The sequence below is a fragment of the Bacillus rossius genome, assembly GCF_032445375.1.
Source record: "Bacillus rossius redtenbacheri isolate Brsri chromosome 4 unlocalized genomic scaffold, Brsri_v3 Brsri_v3_scf4_2, whole genome shotgun sequence".
Classification (NCBI taxonomy): domain Eukaryota; kingdom Metazoa; phylum Arthropoda; class Insecta; order Phasmatodea; family Bacillidae; genus Bacillus; species Bacillus rossius.
The window spans coordinates 24,566,598-24,587,328 of NW_026962011.1; the positions used below are offsets into that span (position 1 = coordinate 24,566,598).

The following is a 20,731-nucleotide window of genomic DNA, read 5'->3' on the forward strand; positions in this document are numbered from 1 at the left end:
GAAGCTGTTTTCTTGTATATTGAGATAACATATTTTTCTCACGTTTTCTTGTAATGCTTAATATCTCTGCACCAGAAGGATCTGGTTCTTATTCCTGGTAGTTAAAGTAATGATAATGAAATTAAATAACGTTGAATTGGCATGATTACAAATCTTTATAGTATCCTGATACTTTTTGTTGTTGTTGAGGATTCAAACATATGAAGGCACATAATTATACCTTTATCGGGGGATCAGCCATGTTATTGACCTTGAACCAGTTACGTTTTCTTGCTTTGAAGCGCAGCTCAGTTTAATACAAGCAAATTGTCGTTGTTAATATAAAAGAAAAAAAGTCCGAACACTTTATTTACAATCAGTAACATAGGGACTGGCGATATTTTTTAATATTTTGAAACATGCTAATGTTGAACATCGACCCCGTCTCAAAGACTGTTACAAGAGCAACAACGTCAATCTACAAACGACAGTGTAGCTTTTACACAGCTATTACGACTGGCATTGTGCGAACTAGTACTGTATATAGTACAGTGTGATATTGTCTCAATACCTTTTAAAGCACTATCACATTCAAAGCAATACATGACATCGCATAGTTGTGTGGTTTACCTCTACTTCATAAGCTTCTAAATACCGTTCCTGAAACAAAAAAGTACAAGGTATTTTTTTAAGGTTACAAAATTTGCTTATGTGGCATTTAAGCTATTTTATAAACGTTGAACCCATTATAGAAGTTTATAACAATATGCATTTAGAAACAGTTTATTATTTAGTGTATGTTTGAACATATCGTCAGTCAAGCATAACTAGGAAAATTTAAAAATATTTATTTCTAGTCGATATCAAAACGAAAACATAAAGTATGAGTGTGTTAAGTACTTATAACTGCTTATTTACAAAACCGAACGAAACATGTTTAGTAATGAAACTATCTGTTAATATTCAGACAACTTCGCCAGATTTACAAAATATGTAAAAGTGTGCGTTTTCTGTTTCCATGACTTAACTTAAAAAAAACTATAAGTTGATTTTTTTAATTATCTATCTTGTATTTTTAACATATGTGACATATTTTAAGCAATCCGTTTGTATGGTTAAAACCGGGGCCAATGTTCAAAGATTAATCCACTTACTTAAAAGCAAAATAATTGAAATGGGTGTTAATGGAGATGTAAAACGTAAAGCTTTTCCTCAATGCAGTTGTGAAAAGGTTTATACGAGAGTAGATAATATTTTAAAAATATTATAATATAATATTTTTATTTTGATAGTATGTGTAATTGAAAATGAGGTTGTTAGAAAGTTATTTTGTGAAACCATGGTGAGAAAACACCTAAACCATATGGCTAGACAAAGATTGAAACCGGTTCTCCTGAATGAAACTCAAAAGTTCTACCATTGCACCACCTTGCTCTGAGAAAACTGTTCACGTCAAAATACTGTATATTACTGTATTTGCATGCAGAATGAGTCTGAATTCGACGGACAAATTTTGGCTGTAGGTTCATAACGACAAAATAATTTGAAAACTTTTAATACGACCTTTAGTCTGAGGTGTTTCCCCAAGTCTGTTATACGTTTTTGAAGTTTGGGCTGAACAAAAATTTCATTGCAAATAATAGAGAAGTATAACCACTGAGCGTCTAGATTATGTTTAGTTGAAATGGATTTCTACAACCACAGTGAATTTTGTCGCAATAGAAAAATTACGTCATTGAAATAATTGGGCGTAGTAACGCGCCACGAAATTATGTGGGGAAAAAAAGGTTTTACCCCCAATTAGTTCAATGAAATAATTTTAATTCCATGACCAAATTCGTGGTGGTTGTAGAACTTCTTTCGATTAAAAAATATTCCAGACGCTCAGTATGCTATCTCAAATACTTTCTCTATTATTTACAAATAAAGTTTTGTTTGTTCAGACCCAACTTCAAAGACGTATTCCAGCGTTGGTAAACACTTCAGGCCTAAGACGAATTACATTTTTTCAACTTACTTTGTAATTAATAACTTTCAGCCAAATTCAGACTCACTCCGTATATAATTTTAGTTCAATACTTTAACTGAATTGCTAATTACAAACGTTTATAAGTGTATAATTGCTGAATTCAGAGTAGATATATCAAATATCATACTATCTTTGGATAGCAAGCATAAGAAGTGAACTAAGGAAAATAGCAAGTGTTTTTTAAAACAAATAACACAATTTTATGTTAAATTAAACGTTTTGTTTGTCTTTTTGAGCTAGCATGGCTCCCCTCTTTCTATATCTTGCCTTTGTTATGACTCCTTGCTTGTTGTAATGAATGAATACTGACAAAGCTCACGCTATAATCTAGTTAAAAACTATTCTTTACAATTATCTGCATACTTGAGACTGTTTTATTCTCTTCACTAAATTATTCTAAGGTTTTGTGTCCAGTGGAGTCACTAAAGAAAACGTACAAATACGACCATGCAGGAAAATTGAAGGAAGAATCGACAGTTGGTGTTCAGGTATTAAAAACAGTTGAAACGTTAAAAATAATTTTCACGGACAAACGCCATTGCTGGTTCACAGTCTTTGTCGTATAAAAACCTCTATAATGGGAAGCAAATGAGATGTCACACGCATACAGAGAAAATGTCAGTTTCAGCTTATGTCAAATGTCAAACGCCTAAAGAGCGCAGATAATTCCGAGGGAGAATTTTAGTCAGATAAAAGTACAGCCGAGCTGAACACAGTGGGTTGACAACGACGATACATTTGCAACAAGAAACTTAAACACACATACACAACAACCTTGGACAACGCAGTGAAGCACAGACGAAACCAATGACGAAAATAAAAAGATAGATCGGGAACCACAATGACAACACAGCGAATGACGTATGTACGTCCGTGGAATTATTTTCAATCAATCATACCCAATGCAGGAAATTTCGAAAATTTCGAAAATCAACTCCAAATCTGGGGTTTTGTATTTTTTTTTCAAGTCATTTGCGCTTTTAAAGTTTCATTCTATAGTTTAAAATTTCGGACTGCTAATCAAAAAATTCGCGGGCGCGGAAAATACGTGAGATTCACGTCCAGAATTGTAGTTGAAAACACAATTTAAAGATGTATTTATCACGCTCGGTATTATTTCAAAGAACTCAACATTAAATTTCATGTCCGAGTTGCGTATTATACCTAAGTGTATTGGATCATGAGAACACGTGAACTGGTCGTTACCGAGGTTAGGTTTTACACATACATCTATGGCGAGTACTGAAAGACTGGCTCAGGTATTTTTTTTTTTAATTTTTAAAAATACGAACTTGGACCAAATGTCTCGTCAACAGCGTGTTCTTTAGAGACGGATAGACCCAACGACCCTGGGAAGGGGGGGGGTTTATATGCCTTGGCCCACAGCAAGGAACACTCGCAGCCTTCGCCTCTGGGGTGGTGTCGGTAATCCGTGGTGCATCGAGATGATCGACCGAGATTCGAACTCGGGTCCTCCTGGAATGTGAGTGCGGTGGGTTAAAACAATTGTGGTGATAGGGAAGTAAGATGTAGTCGATGGTTCTTGGCAAGTCATCGTGATGTCAAAAGAATAAATTACAATACGTGCCTGTAGATATAATTTACGGTCTCGAGTGGGGAGTGCAGTTGATGAGAATGACATTTCAGTTAAAAAAATCATGTTATACCTGAAATGCTAAACAGTAAATGATATTATATTTTAAGTTACGAAAGAATCGTGGGTAAATGATTAGTACCTACTACAGGATCACAACATAGTGATTGATTGATGCTGGTTCAAGAAAAAATTGCTCTATTTACAGGCAGGAGTGCATTAGTGAATTTTATTGCTGGAAGCAACTTTTAGTCTAGCTGATGGTCTACGCCATTTTTTAGATATGGAAATTTTAATTTATGCTTATCACCCATCACCCTCCTGTACCAGCTGGGGTGAGAGGGGAGCACGGGATCTAGTACGCAAACTCTAAATTCGGGTCAGCCAAGCGAGAGAAAAAAACACGTGTATGTGCATGTAGACCAGGTTCTAAAATATATTGGATATAATTGATGCGATCAGAAAATCAAAACCGTACGTAGCGAAAATGTGAATAGCATCCGTTTCCGTTACGACGAATCTTTAAAAAATATTGAAGAACACATCAGCCGTGGTCAAATACAATTTCTGCGATGTTTCGGGTGTATCAATATGGTTATGGTGGGGTGTAAATTGAATTCATTTACATCACGACACACCATATCCTAACAACTCCCAACTCCATGTAGGCGATACTATTAGGCCTTCCTAGCCAATGTTTTGGAAAGGGTAATACAAGAATGATCGCCAAAGATAGTAGAAGACGTTCCTATAAAATATTTGGAGAGTGTAATTAGTGATGCACTGCCGACAGATGACGGGCAGACGATATTATTGGACTTTTCTATCGAAAGGTGTTGGAAAGTGGAATTTTAAGATGATGCACTAGTGACAGGTGATGGAAAGACGATAGTTTTGAAAATTCCTAACATTTTTTTTTTGATAGCGTTGTTTAGGTTCATTGTTGGGGTTCATCTGTTTGACATCACCTGATTTAGGCTTGTTTCCTGAGTGTTTATGTTTACATTTTTTTTATTTCTTATGTTTAGAGACCTGTAAGATTCGCGATTTCAAATCCCTAAAGGATAGACTCCATGATCCTCTACGCACTCGTGCAAATTACATCTGCTGATCGGTTACCGACTCGTAACACCTGTTGACTGGAATGATCGTGATTCGCTAATTCTTCTTCTGTTGAAAGATTTTTCGTTGGCCCAGAGTCCTTCAGATGAAAACTGTGGCCCGATCACTGAAAGAAAAATAATGGTCAAAAGTATTTGGACTCTATCCTATCGCGAAATGAATCCGCGAATTTAATGATCTCTACTTATCGCCACCTGAGTATTGGAGTGTTGTTCTATGTACACTTTTTAGGTTTTTTTATGCTATGGACACAAAATTAATATTAGTATTCATTTGTACTATATCCACACACGTCTACGCACATAAAAATGTTTGTTCTTAATTTAAGACCAATATTATTTCGTTCTATGTCATGAAATTCATAGTTATTTGAACTTTCAAATGCATATATCTCAGTTCCGACTTCAATGGACATAGAACACTCCAATCCTCAGGCGACGTTACTGTTGAATTCGTGCAATGGCAACCGGTGCGTGACTGCGATGGCGCGTGTCCGAGAAGTGGGAAGGGTCTGCCGGAGGGAGGCACTCACCCTGAAGAAGCTGGCGGTGGAGCCGCCGCGGAGCGCGCCGTACTTGATCCTCGTCTGCTTGGCCAGGTCCTCGGCGCTCTCGATGGGCGAGTCCATGCGCTCGACGGTGAGGAAGGCCGCCAGGTTGGCCGTGTACGACGAGATCATGATGAGCGTGAAGAACCACCACATGCCGGCCACCATTCGCGTCGACACTGCCCTGCGCGCACCACCACCACCCGTCCCTCTGTCCATCGTCTCATTTCCTCCTCGTTACTGCTTTGAATATATATATATACTGTACAGAAGTCGCGAGTGGATAGGATTTACTCTACGTTTTTTTCAGGAGCGTATGATGAGCAGCTTGGGAACTTCGCCGCTGCAGTGCGCTGCCGTAACGCCCTGTATCGTCTTAGGTTGTTATTTACACGTTAGAGCGCAGCACTGTCGCCGGCTGTCATTCCCCCGCACCCCCCCCCCACCCCAATCCATCATTCACTGAAGCTCAAGGTCGTTCAGCGGGATGGGGAAGGGATGTTTGATGAGTTCGACACTTCTCCGCTAGGGACCACCACAAGTCGATGCCCTAGAGATGGTGGCGATTGCGGCGGTGAATTAACCAACTACCTCAAACCACATTAGAAATTTTAACCTGGGCTGGTGACTTCTATACAGTATATATTTTCAAAGATTACTGTTAGTTAGGGGTCTCAACACAATACCTTTCTTACAATCCTTGTTCTGTCACCAAAAAAATACACATTTACAACTGAAATTTACTAACTGTTGTATAATGTACGTAAAAAAAAGTCTTGCGGAAGCGTGTGTAATTGTTATTACTTGCGCGACTTTCCAGAGCAATTATATCACACTTATTAAATATCTCTTGAAAAATTTTTCTGACGGAACAAAAAACGCCAAGATGTTTACTGTTAAATGTAAGCCTACAGACATATTTATTAACTAACACGAAAAGAAAAGAAAAATAAATTCAACATGGACGTGTGAGACCTCGCCTTAATGACAATCAGTGACACCTTCGCTGGATACTGCTAAAAACCGATCAAAACTCAATCATTATCGAGCTTTTTTTTAACACTAACTGCTCCAAACTGTTCATGTGGAGCAGTTTAAGACTTCAGACTGATTTATTTTGGAGCAGTGTTAACAGGAAAACATCCAAACCGAATCATTATGGGGCAGGTTTAACGGTAACAGTTTCAAAAGCTCCGTTATACCTTATATAAGTTTTAGCATAAACATCCCCATAAATTATTTATTATTGAGCCGTTTTTTTGTGTCCCAGTCAAATTTCAGTGATTAGTTGTGGCTTTAAACTAAACATATTTATATTTAGAGTGCACGCAAATATGATGACGTACACTAGGTTTTATTAATTATTTGTCGAGTGGAACACTTGAGGGTGTAGAACATGCCAAATGATTTCTATCGCATGAACATAAACATTTTATTTTGCCTATCATGAGCCAACAAAGAATCGATTGACAGCAAACATTAATGAAAAAGAGAAAAAGAAATATCAAACGGAAGTTTAAAATTTAGGTAAAAATGCTTTCAAATGTTTTTGGTCTTTCATATTTTACTTCAATGTTAATTAATACTAAGGTAACGTTAATTTTCAATCTTAAGATGAAGTTTTGTTTTTTTCTGTTAATAGTTGTGGCTTTTATACCATATATTTTAAAAACATAGTGTCCTACAATTTTTCATACACAACTATTCATTATTTTAAGAATAAATATACGGAATCCAAATTTCTCTGGCGAAGAATCCGCAAAAATATGGCCAAGAAATAAGTATTTGTGGTTTATTTACCATTCCAAGTATTGGAACATGAAAATTAATATGGTTGCTCCTGTTTTCAAATAGGCTTTAACAAAACAAAATGCCAAAAAAAAATTCATATTATGGACTGCAAAAATAATCGCAGGAAGCAAAAAATCTGAACCATGTAACACCTCAGTTTCCAGATTTTGAAGTTACGATTTTCATTTTGCCACTGTTTTGTCAACTGTGTTTCAACAAATTAACGGATTAAAAATATTTTTTAACTCAACGCTTTAGTACCAAAAATGCCATGACTTTATATTTTCTAAACAAAGAAAATTGATTAAATACGTCACCATCTTACGTCATAATCCGTAAAACTGCAATGATGCGTTTTGGTTTATTTATTTCGTCCAATTCTTATGTTCTTCATTTAAGAGTTCAGCCCAAAATCCTTACCGATATATTGTTTACAAGTTGTCTTAGAAATCAGAGTTGGCTAATTTATGCTTGAAAAAAAATTAATTACCTTTATTTTGTTACATAATCTAACATAATGATGATAATTATGTATCATTCGATGCTATGAAAGACTAAGGTTGGCTTGGACAGTCGTAAATTGAGTCCAATGAAAAAGTAAAGTACACTCTTTAATTCATTTGCCAAATATTTGCATGGATTTTCCATGCCTGACTGCGCAAGTCAACATTAATTTAGCTAAAGAAAGTGTAGCAATCAATTTCAGAATTAAAACATGCATTAAATAAATAATTGTGATAACTTGTGCTTGTATTCAAGAAAATATTGTCATGCAAACAACACACAACATTGATCAATTAGAGTGCATAATAAATACAATTTTTTTAAAGCAACAACAATTACATACACATGCACAAATATTCTACATTCGTAAGCTTTTTGGATTACGATAATTATTTTGGTAATGAAAGTTAAGAAAAAACTTATTAATCATTTGCAACATTTAAGCCTATATTAATCATTTTCATTAGCATTTAGAAAATTTTATAGCAAAGGCCACTTTCACACCAGCATTTTAATATTTATGTTTGGAAAAAACGACACTTTAAGAATTTCTGACAAATTATGTACCATTTTTATAACGACTTCCATGGAACACCTATTTATAGTCTGCCATATTACACATTAATTTTTTTTTAAACATGATACAATTATTTTTCAAATTTATTAAAGTAATAGAAAGTCTTAAAGGTTACTTACACGCGCACAGTTTAATTTTTTTTCAATAAATTAGAACTAAAATATTTACTGTTTAGTTATATTCCCTTGTATTTAAATAAACTACGTCAATATTTCTTGTCTTGTTGTTGAATATATGTTCTTACAAGGTCGTTACTTACACAGAAAATTGGTATGGTTATGCTTCTTTTTTGATATCGTGCTTAAGGCTACCTACCGCTTTATAAACAGGAGAGCAATTTTAATCCACACTGATCTCTTTGTGATTTCCATACGTAATGAAAATATAAATAAAAATATCTATTTGCGGAATTGAATGCCTTATTAAAACATAAAACAAAACTTTTAATGTTCTTACATCTCTGTCACAGTTCAGTTACAATATTTTATTGTTTTGTGCCTAAGTAACTAATAAAAATTATTTAAAATCATAAATAATAGTAGGCTCCTATACATACCCATCTAATCTGAACGTTTTGCAATAGACTTATAGTTATTATTACTGTCAACAAGTGCAGAAAATTCAACTTATATTTGGCTTGTCTTACACTTGTTACGATCTACGATGTATTGAGACGGACAGTTAGGTACTTTAATTTCTTCCCGACGAAAACTGGAAAAAAGTGATTATTAGGGTTGAATGTACAACAGGATTGTACGCAGAATTTTATTTCGTGATGGGAAGGAGAGGGGTGTTCGATGGAACCTCTTTGCTTGCTGTTTGCTTTCCATTTATTTCCTTCTGTAGGCGGGAATAATATATATATTTTTTTAGGATTTATTGGGATATATACCCCTCCCTCATGCCCCCCTTGCGTACGACCCTGTTCTCAAACAATGCACCCATGTTATTCACGCGACTGAAGGTCTGTCCCCGAGATAAAGAAAGGATACAGATGGAGCATTAGCCGTCAGACGAGAAGCCCGTTTTCTTCTCCATTTTCTCCTGATTTTCACATGCCAATATGGCGGACGTTTTTTTTAAATATTTTTATCACCTGTTCTAGCCTGCTTTTATTAAAGACTATAGATAAGCTGTTCGGAAGAAAATTAATACCAAAATATTACTGGTTAATACGTTTATATATATTAAAAGTTCTGAACGAATCTTCATTACACAAATGTAATTATATGAGTGGAAATTTTTCTCCAATTTAACCTCCGATACAGTAAGAGATGGTAAATATGTAAACAAATGGCCGCCATATTGGTACGTGTAGTAGACTTTATGGCTTCACCCGCCTCGTCTGTAATCGGACCTCGTGCTCCTCTGCATGTTTCCCTAGTCTCCGATCTGTCCCGGCGAGACCGCCCACGCGACAGCTGGTCGTGAAAGTGGCCCTCGGAGGTCCGGCCACAAGGTCCAGTTTTCGAGCGAGGCTGGGGCCACTTACTTGGGCGCAATGTCAGAGCCCTGCTGCATTAGACTGCCGATGGTGAACCAGAGAGAGTTCAGCAGGCTGAACTGATTCTCTAGCACATCGGGCTCGTCATTGCACGGGTGTGGGTTGTCCCACTCATAGGGGCTAAATCTGCGAACAAGGAGACGTGAATGCCAGGCGTCATGCGACATCCAGCTGCGGGCGCGCGCCCGGGTCGGCCGTCGGCGCTCCGGTTCGAACCGGGTTCGTGCACGTCAGGACGAGCGCTCGTCACGTGACGACGAAGAGTGGAATTCTCAGGAGTGTGACGTTACTTGGGGGAGAGGAGGAGGGGGGATAACGAACAAAGTAGAGCCGGACAACTGCAAGACACTTTCCGGTTTTTCGCCGCCATGTTTGTTAATTGTGAACCTCCAGTGTGAACCTCCAGTGTGAAAATTCAATGTGAAACTCGAGTGTGAATCTCCTTTGTGAACCTCATTTGTGTGTACTCTATTATTCAAATGAATTAATTAATGTTGTTTCATCGTTTAAATGAATAACTGAAGTTTTAAGTTTCGCTTCTAACACTCGTGGTAGCCATGTACACGTTTTTTTTTTTTTTTAATTTTACATACAATTATTTTAGGTCCTTATTTAGGCTTCCGAGTACATTGATGATGTTTTGAAACTCAGCAGGAATTTAACCTGAAGATAATCTAGTGGTAAATAAGCCTGTAATAAAATACATCAAATTTCGATTAGCACTGTTCGAATACTAAATTGAACCGTTTCTCTTCCCAGGTAAGCAGAAGGGAATTTAAGTTGGGACATTTTCGGGACTATTTTGGTCTTCGTGCGTAGGCATGTAAGAAAATAGTTCTTTAGTTACTTAAAATACTTTCAGTTTCTATTATAGTCTCAAGTAAGTAAGTGATTTTCATCACAATACAATGATTGTGTAGGTACTAAAAATCAATAAGCTTTTTTATAAAAAAAATTTAAGCTCTGAAAATAGAAATGAGATATTTCGTGAAAAAATATTTGTGGGACATCCTAACTTGTTAGGGATAATTAATTAAAAATTTATTGTATGTTTTAACCAAAGTTTTACATTATAAATTATACTCCCTTGGGTTCACGGTTCGTCTGGAGAGGAGTTACTGGGCAAGCAATAAAAACATGCGCTGCCGTGAAAAAAATGCTTTAACTGCACGGAACCTTTGCATAACATAATAATGTATTGGCGTTTACAAAAACTTTCCTAGATTTAATTATTGTCAAGATTTTTTTTAAACGGATTCGTAATCAAAAGAGAAAAAATAATTGTCTTTAATGAAAATGCAATACACTGTTTAGGCTTCAGCAGATTTTTGTCAATAACGATTTTTGTGTCGTTTAATTTTCAAAATTTGATGTTGTTAAAACGTAGTGTATAGATATTTTTGGAATTCCTGAAACTAATAGTGACTATGGGAACATTGCAATTGTAATAATACTTTCAATATACGCTATATTATGGCCTTTTAAAATCTTAACGAAGAAAACTTTCAACATTAAACGATATAAGAATTATTGTGATATAGAGACTGTTGGAACTAGAGATGGGTTGGAATTCCAATTTTCTTGAATTCGAATTTCAAAGAATACTTCTAATACACCTCTCGAATCAGAATCTAGGTCTCAAGGGTAAAAAATAAAATAATCATTTAAAAGTTTGTTTCATGAACTAAGGTTCCAGAATAAATTTACATTGTAATTTTATTTTATATAACTACACGTTAAAAGTACAATATTTTGTGGAATGGTAACAGGAAAGGTATGAAGAAAAAATTTATTTAGTAAACTTCAGAGGTTATCAGTTTGGATATTATATTTTGTTTTATTTCCTCTAATATTTTTCTTGGAATATTTTTCCTCAAATATGAAATCCTTAGAAAACTAAGGTTTTGATGGTATCTGAGGGTTAGAGGATTTTATTGCCCACCCCAGGTTGAAACCAGTGTGGTGGACTGCGGTTCCTTGTTCTTTCTCCGGTCGGAGACGCCGCGGCCGACCGAGCGAGCGCGCGCGCACGCACGCACACACACACACCGGCCCTTACTTGGGCAGGAAGTCGCAGCCCTGCTGCATGAGCGAGCCAATGGCGAACCACATGCAGTTGAGCAGCGTGAACTGGTTCTCCAGGTGGTCGGGCTCGGGGTTGCAAGGGTGCGGGTTCTGCCACTCGTAGGGCGTGAACCTGCATCATCATCCGTCATCACCGTCACCACCGTCACCATCGTCACCATCGTCATCATCTTCGGCATCCGTCATCATCGTCATCTTCATCATCCGTCATCATCGTCATCATCGTCATCATCGCCATCATCTTTATCATCCGTCATCATCGTCATCATCGTCATCATCAGTTATCATCCGTCATCATCCGTCATCATCCGTCATCACCGTCACCACCGTCATCATCTTCATCATCTTCGGCATCCGTCATCATCGTCATCATCCGTCATCATCGTCATCATCCGTCATCATCGTCATAATCCGTCATCATCCGTCATCATCGTCATCATCCGTCATCATCATCTTCATCATCGCCATCATCCGTCATCATCCGTCATCATCCGTCATCACCGTCACCACCGTCATCATCTTCATCATCTTCGGCATCCGTCATCATCGTCATCATCCGTCATCATCCGTCACCACCGTCATCATCTTCATCATCTGCATCATCCGTCATCATCGTCATCATCGTCATCATCATCGTCATCATCGTCAAGCGCAGCGACCCTCACGTGCACATTCTCGGTTCGTCAAGGAAAAGTTTCGACAGGGGGCGTACAGACCAAATCTCGTCTTCTGCCCGTTGGATAAATCATTGCCTTAACGGTTTTACAACACTATTATTAAAAATATAAGTATTCGAATAATTTCACGGTGATTTTTTCTTTCATTAACACATAATGTAATAAAAAAAATTATCATCAACCGTGGAATAGTTATTGGGATAGAATAAATAAATTAGATTTTGTGTGTAGTACATAGTACTATTGGTACAAAAGGGAGCTCACCTTATATTGGTTGCACTTGTTTGTGAAAAACTGTGGTTTTAATGTTATATCTCCTGCTCCCGTCATCGAAGCGAGATAAAATGTATACCAGATTTTAAGTCTAATAATCAACTTTTAAACACAAAATATTCCATCAAATCTGTCTAATAGTTTTGCACGATACTCGAAAAATCAAACAGATAAAAAAATATTACTAAACCACGGCTTTTGACCTGATTTTCGTCAAGGAATTTTTATTAAAACAATGCCCATATTGTTGAAATTCAATAAACACTTAATACTAAAACGTTTACCTGTGGTTGTGTGAACCTTTGTTTGCGCCGTCCGCCACAGATGGCAGCACCGTGGTTACACATTTCCGTTCCACGCGACTTCCGCTCCATTCACGAAATTACTCCTGCCAAATGCGTATACCGAGAGATAAGATGTTACAAATAAAAAAAACATTAGCGGAACCAGGTTATTCGTAAAACTGGTAGTGGAGAAATATAAATTCTTGTTAACATTTGATACAATAAAGCAGCAAGCAATCAATAACCTGAACGATTTACCTCCGTTATGATGGAACATCTGTGGTTAGTTGTCAACACGTTTGTGATGCATGGTCATGTATCAATTTTAAAGAAATTATTAAAATAAAGGCCAGTTAAGAAAATTGTTATTTAATTCACCTCAAAACTGCATTGCAAATATTGATAGGTGTTAAACAATTAGCTCGAATTAATTATGAACGTGTAAAGCAAAGAGTTCGATCGTCTATCAAGACCGGGCCAGACTACTGTCCATGACTAGAGCTTGTCTCATTCTCAGAATGCAGTGTGCATTTAAATTGGTATGCACGATATTTATATTGTACTATTTCTAACATTAGTGCTGTCCTTGTTTCGATGTCCTCCGTTGCTATATTACACCATAGAGCATAAAAGTTATAGACACAACATCGAAATATAATGAAAATGTTTTTAAATTATTTCAAACATTGTATTTTTTAAAGTAAAATTTGGAATGATAATTTTGGAAATATATTTCCTGTAATTTTTCTTCAATATATTCTTTTTTTTAAGGAGACATAATATAATGACGCCATATTTGTTTCAACTGGTTTTGTTAAAAATATGTTATATCATTTAATGTTAAAACGTTTGTGTCTTTTGATAATAGCGCATGCTTTTATGGAATGCTTTGTTATTAATAGGACTGACTGCTGCAGATATTTTCTCCTGTAAAATAATATTACGGTATCGGTACTGAATTATGTTTTTTTTCTGTCATAATGATTACACCTTTAATAATACTGTCAATAAACACTTTTTGAAGGTCTTAGAAAAATAAACAAATTAATATTAAATTTTAAATACAGTATAAAACTTATTACAACTATATATGTTATAAAAATTAGGACCGTTAATGTCTGGTAGTGCGAATATTTGAACAGTGTTCGCCATTTACTCTGTACTGCAAACGGAGCGTGAGAAAGGCTATATATAGACTACGGTGGTGGTGGTAACAGCAGCAGGGGCTGCGCAGACGTCCCGCAGCACTCGCGCGCGCGACGCGCGGCCTACCTCGCCAGGATGAAGAGCAGCACGGACACGCCCAGGTAGGCGGTGGCCATGTAGATCCACACGTCCAGCGACAGCGGCGATAGGAACGAGAACAGGTTGGGCGGCTGCTTGATGGGCTTGCGGTACAGGATGCTGATGCCTGCAACAGCCAGTCGCCTCCCCGTTAAGGGGGTGCTATCCTCAAATATTTTGCTTATAATATTTTTCGTGTGTGTGTTTTTTTGCACATTGTTTTAAATCCGTTCATAACATAACCATATTTGCTTATAGCAATTTTTTCTACTAAACAAGTCCTTGTTTAATTGTTTTTAAGAAAAATTCAAATTTTTTGTCAGGCGTTACTAAGAAAACCTCTGCATGGTGTATGTTCACTTCCCAAAGTTTAGTGCTACTTGGGTGTTTTTTTTTTCCGGACTGTGAACCAACAGGTCCTTCATCAGCCCGGACCTGGGGATCAGCTCGGCCAAAGTCTCAGATTCCTGCCGCCTCCTAGAGGTTACAGCCACCCAAGTCCCGGTCAGGTAATAATACCATCCTTCTTGGTGGATTTGACGGTGCCTTCCTCAGACACCTAGAGCTGGCACTTCAACGGCCGGTATATCTGCTCCCGCGGGAGACAAGCCCACTTCCCCGTTGCATCTGTCGCAATTTTTTTCACGCCGAAGTAACCTTCTCACCGAGGTTCATGAAGGGCATCGTGAAGTCCACTGCTTGCTCTCGGTCGTACGTGATGGTCAAGTCCGCCACTGCCAGGTCCGCTTTCTGTAAAAAAAACACAACGCATGCATGTAAAGAAAAGTTGTACAGTATCTTAAACTTCTATTTGCACGTATTTTTCATTTTTAATGTTTGATCTAGATTGCCCAGTACATGGAAAATTATTGATAAAGCATTTACTGTACTGTACTATGTTTTACGTGTAATGATCTCTGTCACCTTTAAATCGGAATTTCAAAAGAGGAAGACTCATTGCGGACGTCTTACAAGCTAAACTCACTCATGCCTATAGTTAGTGGTTAAGAAAGATGACTTTATACTAATGTTAAATACTGGTAATCGTTTGGTTGATCAGATACTTGTCAACGAATACTGCTTATAACTAACCAGAGTAGTTTCAAATTTCAAATTCGTTAACACATTTTGCAGGTTAACGGATGCATCTTGAGCATAAGTGGAGTTTACATAAGTGTTCCGAATCAGTGGGAAATCTTCTGAACAAAGGCAAGAAAGAACACAAGAGTTCATTTTGGTATAAGTGTGTTGTATTTTCAGATCATAATGAGTTGAAACAGGCAGACTCCGTGTGAAACTCGGATCATTGGGCTGTGGGAAACATGGCGGACCTGGACACTGGTAAGCGGGTATTTGATCCTAGATCCTTGCATCATGTCACGTTCCAACCAACACCGAGAATCTCAAAAGACACTTCCGCTTGGTGGCTGCACTGAGAGAAATTATGGATCGTGTATTGGCTTGGTTTTGGTTTTTTCTCTTCATCAAATGTATTGTTGAGTTAACCAAGTGTGTTGCTAGTTAAACAAAATCTGATCATAACATATATTTATTTGTACCAAACATATAAAATTGTACTACATATTTGTGTTGGTACACAAATTCTGAATACAAAAACTTCATCCGCTTACAGCAAAAAAAATCAATGTAAAACTTATAAATGTATTATATATTACGATTAGTAAACATTTTATATAATATATATTATTTATTGTTGATAATGTATTATATACTATAAGTATTTTTTAAAATATAATTTTGAAAATTTGGAAAGACATAGAAATCTTTTTTTTCTTTTACAAAAACATTAGCTGGGCACAAGAACACAAAGAGTGCTTCATTTTAATTTCTGGTGATGCTTACTGCAAGGTGCAACGAAACGTCGGTTAACTCCAACACTATAACAGGACTTCAACCCGGAAGTGAAGACTTCCATTTACAACAAAAAGTTTTACTTTTGTGACGAAACACTTCAACAACGAGCTCATTAGAGACGGTAATGGCAATGGCAAAAACCAAAAATATTGGGACATGGTCCGTTCCGTAATTCGCCTAATTTCGGAAAACCATAGGAAAACTAAATTAGGATGGCCGGACCAAAATTCAAAACCGAGTTTTCAAATGTATTATTCCAGTTGCATACCATTACAGCTACCACAAACTGTTTGAACTTGACTACATTTAAATGCAAGGTGATACGTGACGAAGTGGAGTAGATAAAAAAGCTGGTAACAGAAGTTAATTTCATGATAACCATCCTTCACGGTCGACGTTCCTTCGGTATCGACGCATCCCGCCGCACGCATGTGAACCGCGCTTGAGTGCTCTGCGGTGACTATCACCAGTGCTGCTAGCGCGCATGCTTCACATTGGTGCGTTGTTGCGCATGTATCGTAACTCCATACGTACTGCGATCACATGCCGAATTGATAGAATAATTATTTCTCCAAATAACCTTATTTTATTCCACTTATTCACAAATCATCTTGCCTATTGACATATTTTTTTTTGCACCGCGTGATGTGGTATTTATATATTAATGTTTTGTAGAAAAAAAATTTAATCCGTTAAATTTATTTAGGTAAAAAGTTAAGGAGTTGGTGAGTTCAATCTTTGCCATGGTTATAATTAAAGTCCAAATGAAAACGAGCCCCAATATGGATATAAAAACTTATTTTTGCTATGATGAAATTTAACGCTAATTCCTTGCTGATGGGCATTTAACATTTTTGCTTAGCAATGCACACATAATGTTGGAAATTTTACAATTCTTTCTATCGAGTTCCTTTCAAAATATTAAACTAATATCAATAATTAGGTTTTAAACAGTTTCGGTTTGTTCCTACACAGTTAAAAATTTTCACCTTAAATTAACGAAGAACGCTGGTTATAAATTAGCCAGATTTCTTCGTAATATTTACCTTTATTTTCGTATGGGTACTACGTTCAATTACTTCAAAAATGAATCCACAAGATAATTCTTGGTATACTTTAAATAACTTATTAGGACTACTACAATAACACAATTATTTATTGTACGTGTGTGCTTCCCTGCTCATAGCGAACTCAGAACTCGGAAGTTGTTTCTACGAAGACCGATTTCTCCGAAATTGTGAATAACTATGCGTTTATTTGAGGTGAATTCTTAGTTGAAAAGCACTGAGACATATTTTTTAAGTAGTTTTGGGCCCACTCTCTAGATGGTAGATTTCGTAATATATAACTAACATAGTAGCTCCACGGATTGTGAGAAGTAATGCATCAGCTATTATAAGGGAAACAAACTAGTGAAAAGTAGTTTTTTTCTGGTAGCCACATATTTTGTGGTGTGGCATACCAGAAATATTGCATTTCCTACTCATTGATATCGAATATGCTTTTTTTTATTACAAATCCAAAAAATTATGTTATTTTCACAGTAATTGTTATCTACAAATCAATAAGATGTCAAATAGTTAAATCATAATTACAATGTCAACACTTTGGAATTGAACCTCGCACCCGAGATCTTTGCTATTAGTTATGGGCCCACCTAACAGACCGTGTCACATGTCACGCGGAACGTGGTTTCAGTCATAGAACAATGCGGAATATATATATTTATAAGTGCGACTCATAGTGGAAACTAAGATCATTATTTGCGTGAAAATTGACGCTATCTACTGGGTGAACCCATAACTACTAGCAAAAAAAAACTTTGGCGGGAGTGTTATAGCTTTATAATGATAATTTAACTACTTGATGACTAATTTACTAGTTGAAGAAACTTTCTAACTGTGCAAAAAATAATAGTTAATATTGTTTTATAATAAAAAAAAGCAATGATGTTATTAAATTATTAGGAGATGCAGTGTTTCTGTATGCCACATCACAAAATTTGTTGCTACCAAAATAAAGTGAATTTTTACTGGTTTGCTTGCCTGATAACAGCTGTTGCATTACTTCTCACAATCAATGTAGCTATGTTGGTATTATATATTATGAAGGCTGCCATCTAGCGGGTGGGACCGAAACTACTTCAAACACCAGTTGCCGGTCTCCGTGGTCCCCTGCGGTCTCAGCTACCTGGTCGAGCAGCTCCTTCATCATGCCGTCCCACTCCTTGGTCTCGCGGTTCAGCGAGCCGTACTTGTTGTCCGGCACCAGCTTGATGGTGTAGTTGAAGCCCAGCGACTTGGAGATCTCGTGGATGAGGTCGACGGCGTAGCCCTCGTACTGCGCGTTGCCCGACAGCTTCTCGCTCGAGTCCTTCAGCATGCAGTACGGCGAGCTCTGCGGACCACGCGCACGCCAGGCCCGCCTCAGCTCTCGGTGGGGGTGGAACCATAGGCGTACCCAGGATTTTTTTTCGGGGGGGGGGGGTTCTTCCAGATATTTTTCGGGAGTGAGGGGGGGAAGGGGGCTTCTTAGTTTTAAGAAAAGCTCCATAAACACCAAAAATAATAATAGTTTATAATTAACCTTTTAAGCTTACAAACTTTTTACAGAATAAATCTCCTCCTTTTTTTTTTTTTTTTTTAAATTCAGTAACCACATTCTCCGGGGTCGATGTGGATGTTGTATTGGACATTCCGTAAGGCCAGTCCATTCAGTCTGTCCCTGAGATATGGTGTTCCGCAGATAGGATTTTAATCTTCTTAAGCAAGAAAATGTCCTCTCCGGAGTTGCCGTCGAGACGGGAAGGGTCGCCAAAACTTTTCGGTGGGGGGGGGGGGGGGGTTCAACCCCCAAAACACCACCTCCCCCCTGGGTACGCCTATGGATGGAACGGAACTGTGTAACTACGGTGCGGCGATCTGTGCAGTCGAGCCAAAGTTCAAAAAAAGGCAAAGGGAAAACTGTACAGTACTATATTTTAAATAAATTTTAAACCACATTGGCAGTATTTTAATAAAATCCCTTGTCGAAAATCAGAACCAAATCCGGGATCTAATATATTTTTTTTCAAGTCTTTTTTTCTCGCTTATATCGGAACCTTTTCATTACATGGTTTAAAATTTCTGTCTCCAAATAGAATGATATGATTTGTCGACGTAGCTGCTCCGGCAGCGAATTCTAGCGGCGGGTGAAGAAACTGCGTGTGATTCGCATCGATAAACGTAGTTGAAAACAGAATTTACGCATGTGTTTATCAAGCTCGGCATTATTTTGAAGAATTCTGAGTAAAATTTCGTGTCCGAGTTTTGTATTATAAGTGTATTTTTCAACACGAGAACACATTAATTTGCTCGTTGCCGAGGTTAGATGTTATAAATTTTTAGTGAGTAATGAAAGATTCGCGAGGTTTTTTTTTTTCATACATCATCGCTGGTCACACCCTATTTCATAGATAAGCCTCGATAACAGACAACAAAGACAAGTAAACAAACGCACAGTAAACGAGCCAAAGTCAACCGATTTTAAAAGTTGAATTCATAGACCTAACAGAGGATTCCGTAGAATGAATTGGAAAATATTTCATAACACACACGAGCACAGTAGGCTACCTAATACGAAACAGTTGTGACGTTTCGGTAACTGAGATCTGATCGCCGTCATCAAGTCGTCGTGTACGCCACGGGGGGCCGTCTTTGAATGTCAGTTCACCAAACAGAGCTGTCGCAATCCTCTCTTCGTGTAAACACTTGCGAGTGCGTTCGCTTGCACACTTCACGCACAGAAGACGTGCACATTTGTAAGAATTACAAAGTTCAGCTCTCCACGTGGGGTTTCAGCGAAACCCACATACAAAGTTCCCTGACTTTCACCTGGCTTATCCGGGTCTTTTACAACTTTTACCTGGCCAACATATCTCCTATTTTTAACATAAAACAACCAGTATAATTTGTGTGCTAGTTTCCAGCCCTGGAATGGTAACAAAGTATTAAATATTAAATTTTACAACGTTATGGGATGCTGTGGTATTACTAGTAACAGACTGCTACAAATAGTTTGCCCTGTGTGAAAATAATTATTGGTGTTTAGCTTTGAAATATGTTTTTGTCAGAATGACTGTGAAAAACAAACCGTCAGAAGACACCACTAATTTAAATAGTAATATTAAAAATAATAATTAAAACTGTGACTATTTTTCATGCCTGGAATGAACTACCCGAGTCAATCAGACTTCAAAATTCCCTTTCTATGTTTAAGAAAACATTATTCAGGTACTTGCTTAGCTCCAGTAATCAGGTTTAGCTGTGATATCAGATATGTGTGATTGAATATGTGTGAATGTACGTGTATATGTAAGATTTATTATAAGAAAATGTATTGGTATATATATTTAAATTGTTTGCGTCTTCGTTAGTTTTTACATATATATTTAGGTTATTAAACATCTTTAAATCTTTGTATATTTAGCTTTAGATAGACCCTGAAAAGGCCTTTTTATAATATGCCAATTTTTACTGATATGTTAATTCAGTTTTTATTTAAATGTATTTGTGACAATTTTTGGTATAAAATTTATCAGGTTAACTTTGCGTGTGCCTAGTTATTA

The 20,731-nt window shown here is 37.0% G+C and overlaps 1 protein-coding gene across 1 annotated transcript in view; it reads right to left on the reverse strand.

Annotated features, from left to right (window-relative positions):
• LOC134542295 (glutamate receptor ionotropic, kainate 2) overlaps positions 1-20,731 on the reverse strand; it is a 119,148-nt gene that overhangs the window by 41,377 nt on the left and 57,040 nt on the right. The window contains exons 11-15 of the mRNA XM_063386445.1: positions 18,316-18,522; positions 14,916-15,000; positions 14,239-14,377; positions 11,707-11,844; positions 5,257-5,455 (exon numbers count right to left, since the gene is read on the reverse strand). Of these exons, the coding sequence (XP_063242515.1) occupies positions 5,257-5,455; positions 11,707-11,844; positions 14,239-14,377; positions 14,916-15,000; positions 18,316-18,522 (768 nt within the window). The remainder of the gene's footprint in view (positions 1-5,256; positions 5,456-11,706; positions 11,845-14,238; positions 14,378-14,915; positions 15,001-18,315; positions 18,523-20,731) is intronic.